The sequence below is a fragment of the Littorina saxatilis genome, linkage group LG8 (genome assembly GCF_037325665.1).
Source record: "Littorina saxatilis isolate snail1 linkage group LG8, US_GU_Lsax_2.0, whole genome shotgun sequence".
Classification (NCBI taxonomy): domain Eukaryota; kingdom Metazoa; phylum Mollusca; class Gastropoda; order Littorinimorpha; family Littorinidae; genus Littorina; species Littorina saxatilis.
Window position 1 is genome coordinate 66,652,669 of NC_090252.1, and position 5,561 is coordinate 66,658,229.

Consider the following 5,561-nt stretch of genomic DNA (forward strand, 5'->3'; position numbering starts at 1 on the left):
CTCACTGCCACCAACCCAGGGCCTCCGGAGTTGCTGTCTGAGCGAACGACGAAGAAGAAAACTGCCACCAACTGAGAAGGTTATTTCCCTTTGACCATTAATATGTCCCGCTATAAGTCCTTGTAGAATCTTAATCCACCAATAACTCCCTAACCGTGTGTTTGACTGGTCCCAATTTTTGTAAGGACCGTCTCAGGAATGTATAGAACCTGTTCACCAAGTTTGGTGACGATCGGTCCGTTCATTCTTGAGATCTATATGCGAACACAAACACACACCCAAACAAACAAACAAACACATCGAGCGAAACCTATACACACCCCTATACCCTATACTCAAAGTCCCAGAAGTCACAATTATATACTGACCATTTGAAAGCAAAGCTTTGCGGTCAAGTGCGTGCCTGTGATGATTGGTTTCTGATAATACCGACCACAGGAATTGTAACAATAGTCCCTTTATTGCTGTTAAAACTGTAATGAAAACGACTTTTACCGTCTGGTTGCTAATAAGATCTGATTCGTCACAGTCTTGATAAGAATATTGAAACGGTGCGAATAGATTAGCGTGCGAGTGAGATGATTTGACGAAACAGATACCTGTTTCCCCCGAAAGCGGCGTATGGCTGCCGAAATAGTGGGGTTAGGGTCATACACGTAAAAACCCACTCGTACAAATAGACACGCGTGTACATGGGAGTATCAGCTTATGAACGCAGAAGAAGAAGACAATGCATGTTTACCAGATACGTTTTTGATTGATCAGCACAAGACTTCAGTTCTCAGAATTTGGAGCTATAGTCTTCTTCTATTTTCCAGTGTTCTGAAGTACTGTGGGAACAGTTTGTCCAGCTCAAAAGGTACACTCTATGCAGCAAAATGGAAGGGTGCTCGGATCCGATGTAAAACACTAAACAGATCTGTGGTGGTCAAAAAGATGGTTATATATTGAAAGAAGGTATCATAAAGACTCCTTTCTTCCAGAGTAAATGTTGCTTCTACCGTAAATTGTTCCAGGTGTACGTGTGAGGGGGAGGGGGGGGGGGCAAAGGCCTACAATACGACAGCACAGATATTGACGCGCTCGCACGGACAGACAGGCAGACAGACGGAAAGACGGCCGGACAGACGACGATAAAAAAAGCAGGGGCAGTTCAAAAGAGTGGATGGAATTAGGCTACAAACAAAACTGCACGTGCACAAAACAAACTAAGACAAGCAGCCAGACAAGCAGCCAGACAAGCAGCCAGACAAGCCGCCAGACAAGCAGCCAGACAAGCAGCCAGACAAGCAGCCAGACAAGCAGCCAGACAAGGCACACAACACTGATCTCAACTTGTATCATATTTTGATTGTTCGTGATTATTTTTCAACGGATCACTGGTTTATGGCTTAATTGAAAGATGATACGCTCCCGTGTGAATAGCATTGCGTGTCTTGCAGTCTTAATACCATTTCACATAATATCTTTACTGCCGGTAGATGACGTGAAAAAGAGTGCGAGACAGATTTTTTTTTTAACACAAACTTGTTGAAAAGAAGACACCTGTCCAATGCCTGTCTAAGATCCAGTCTGTTGTTCTTTCTTTGGTTTAAACAATTTATTCAGAAAATGACAGATAACAATGCCGCACACAATCAATTTAACACATGGAGCACAACACGCAAAGCTTATACACGTGTTGTCTTTCTCTGCGTCTGTCTGTCTGTCTGTCTGTCTGTCTGTCTGTCTGTCTGTCTGTCTGTCTGTCTGTCTGTCTGTCTGTCTGTCTGTCTGTCTGTCTGTCTGTCTGTATGTGCGTCTATCTATCTTTTTGTCTGCCCGTTCGCTTATTAGCCTGTCTTTCTGTCAGTCTGTATGCCTACCGCCTGCATGCCTGCTTGTCGGTGTGTCCGTCTACCTGTCCATCAGCCTGTCGGCCTGTCTGTCTGCCTGTACGCTTGCTTGTTTGTCTGTCTGTCCCTCTCTTTGGCTCGCTGCCGTTCAGCATTCTTGTCTGCTTGACAGACAAGGCAGACAGACAAAAAGACAGGCAGACAGAGACAGGCGGACGAATGCAGAGACACGCAGACTCACAGTTCGTGTGTACGTAGGCCTATGTATGAATGGGAGGGCGAGGGGGGGGGATGGGGGGAGGGGGGGGGGGGGGGAGGTGGATGTTGTGTTTGGGTATATTAGAAAAATCACTGCGTAGATCAGTCGATACATTTTAATCATTTTCTCTAAATTACTGATTATACATGCACCCAGCAACTCCACACAAAGACGAAACGAACCCTCGCTTATCAATGGTAAACGCATTTCACACATTAGTCACAAGCATCACAACGCAAACTCGACACTCACTTTCGCCAAAGTTTTAATAAAACCCGCAGATAACAGTACTTAACCTCCACCGTACCAACACAGCTAGCAGACCTTTTGTGACCTGGTAACCGCGAGGGCTTAACCGTTAAGGGATTATTACGTGTGCGGGTAGATTTGGACTGTCCCCAAATGAGTGATCCGCCACCCCGCAGAGCCGTGCTGCTACCCGTCAACTGACGGGTACGTGAGGGACTTGATTTCGGGTGGTAATCCTGCTCATTTATCGTGGCTATGATTTTTGTTGGGGGGAGGGGGGGGGGGGGGTAACGGAGTAGAGGTTTGTCTGTGGGGAAGGGGTTGGGGAGGGCTGGGGGTGGAAATATTTGAGTATGTGTGTGTTTGTGGGGTGGGGGGTTCCGAGGTGGAGGGAGGGTGTGTGTGTGTGTGTTAGGCAGGAAGGCAGCCAGGTAAAGGGTCTGTCTGTATTAAGGAGAGAGAAGAGAGAGGGAGGGAGACAGAGAAAAGGGCCTAGGGAGGTGAGAGAGAGAGAGAGTATGTGTGCGTGAGTGAGTAAGTGTGTGTGTGTGTGTGTGTGTGTTTGTGTGTGTGTGCGTGCGTACGTGCGTGCGTGTGTGTGCTGCGTGTGCGTGCGTGCGTGCGTGCATGCGTGCGTGTGTGTGTGTGTGTGTGTGTGTGTGTGTGTGTGTGTGTGTGTCTGTGTGTTGTGTGTGTGTCCGTCCGTCCGTCCGTTTGTATATCCGTCTGTCAGTCTGTCCGCCTGTCAGTCTGTCCGTCTGTCCGTCTGTCTGATAAGCTGACTATCTTTACCAAAGCAGGAGTGCAAAGCTTTTACCTATCATGAGACTTGCCCACTAACAGTCGGTTAAAATAAGTCAAAATAAGTCGACATTTTGGGACTGCTGCCGGAAGGAGACCGTAATATATGGTTGCATCACTGTCAAAAAAATCGTCTGCTCCAGCGAGGGCCGAAACTAAACGGTTGATTATCACGTGACACTTATGCCATATTTAGAGTTGTTTGCACAGTAAATACATCCGCGAAAAAAAGCTCGCTTGAAACTGTCTAAAATAAAAATTCCTCTGTAATTTAAAAATTACAAAACACCATGAAAAATCATTATCGACGATTGCGAATCTGTTTACATCCATAACACATTACAAAAAGCTCTAATTATGTTAAAAAAAAATCGGTTTCCTTGCCAGACAAGGAAACTCAAGGCATCCTGTCAGGGAGAGAATGAGCCGAACTCATTTTGACCTCAGGTCAGGATGCTTGAGACCGACATAATGAGACCCACATAATGAGACCGACATAATGAGACCCACATAATGAGACCCACAAAATGAGACCCACATAATGAGACCAACATAATGAGACCCACATAATGAGACCCACATAATGAGACCCACATAATGATGGGCGGACAGATTCTACTTGGAAGAAAAATTCTTTGACTGCTAACGTTCCAAACCGCACAATCCCAATCTTGTTGACGGTGAGGGAAACGTTAAACAAAGGTGATTTTAACAACAGCAAAAATTCCAAGGCAAAAGTAAAAGTGGTTGTATAAGCTTATAGCTAATGAATATGAGTTGTACAAATAGATGATTGAATAAAGCAATGACTAAACGAAATGATTGTAACATAGAACAAGATAACAATAACAATGTTCTCACCAGAATCACGGACAATAAACACGAACAATAAACACGGACAATAAACACGGACAATAAACACGGACAATAAACACGGACAATAAACACGGACAATAATCACGGACAATAATCACGGACAATAAACACGGACAATAAACACGGACAATAAACACGGACAATAAACACGGACAATAAACACGGACAATAAACACGGACAATAAACACGAACAATAAACACGGACAATAAACACGGACAATAAACACGGACAATAAACACGGACAATAAACACGGACAATAAACACGAACAATAAACACGGACAATAAACACGGACAATAAACACGGACAATAAACACGGACAATAAACACGGACAATAAACACGGACAATAAACACGAACAAGGACCGGTTTCGACACAAGGTCTTTGCAAATTCAAGGAGAGATGAAAGAACGAGAAAGAAGAGAACCAGCAACGAAGAGGACAGACAATACCACACCTAACGTTCAACTAAAAAAAACTAAAACAACATTGTCAATGTTTCTGGTGAGTACATTTTGTTTGTTTTGTTTTTCTTATTCTAGTTCTTTTTATCTGTAGTCTCTTGTTCTTATTTCACAAAAATAGCACACACAAAAACTTAGAAAGAGTAAACAAAACTCACAATAAAATCAACAAAGGCTTACCCGTTTCATAGGGGACACCGACATCGCGCCAGCATGCACTCAGCAACGCCTGCTCGGAGACTAAAGTTCAGCCACCCGTGTGTCTGCCAGATCTACCCGTGCCTGCAACCCTACACCCTCGACTGTAGCCACCCGTAATAACGACACAGGTTACCACGGGTAGGCTTGGGGGTCTTCTTAAGTGTGGGTGTAGATACTGGGGTGGATACTGGGGTGGATACATTCGGTGTCGACTTGTCTACCCCCTGCATTAGAGTTGGGTTTAGATTTTAAAGGTACAGTGGAACCCCCTCCCCCCCCCCCCCCCCCCCCTTAATTTAAGACTGCCTCCTTTTTACGATCTTTCTTTTTCAGATGTACTGTGTATAACCACCGTCTGTAAATGTACCTCAATTTTAAGATTCTCCCTTTTAAGACCTGATTTTTTCAGATTTTAAGACGTCTTAAAAAGCGGGTTCCACTGTACCGTCATGTTCGCGATAACAAGTTTTTCTTCATGAAAACATAATGTGACATGTATTATAGGGAAATCACCTTGAACCACAAAACAAGCTATGCTTATTTTAATGTTTAGAGGGCCCATGGACCCCCTACGCTCCCTACAGGACCCACTCTTTATAAGTGTAGTGCGTCCCGGGACCCCCTCAATGAATTTCTAGTACGTGACTTCGGCTTCTAGTGCGTACAGGACGCAGGGACTCGCCCTTTGGGGAGCCCTGTATTAAGTGTGGTTAGGTATTTTATTTAGCAATCATATACTTCGCCACAGTTCCGTTAGGTATTTTATTTAGCAATCATATACTTCGCCACAGTTCCGTTAGGTATTTTATTTAGCAATCATATACTTCGCCACAGTTCCGTTAGGTATTTTATTTAGCAATCATATACTTCGCC

General features: G+C 44.4%; 1 protein-coding gene across 1 annotated transcript in view; it reads right to left on the minus strand.

Moving 5' to 3' along the window:
- The window catches only part of LOC138972446 (inner centromere protein-like), a 32,602-nt gene extending 27,836 nt beyond the window's left edge, over positions 1-4,766 (minus strand). Inside the window, exon 1 of the mRNA XM_070345095.1 lies at positions 4,668-4,766. Coding sequence (XP_070201196.1) covers positions 4,668-4,691 — 24 coding nt within the window. The 5' untranslated portion in view covers positions 4,692-4,766. The remainder of the gene's footprint in view (positions 1-4,667) is intronic.
- Positions 4,767-5,561: the final 795 nt, after the last annotated feature.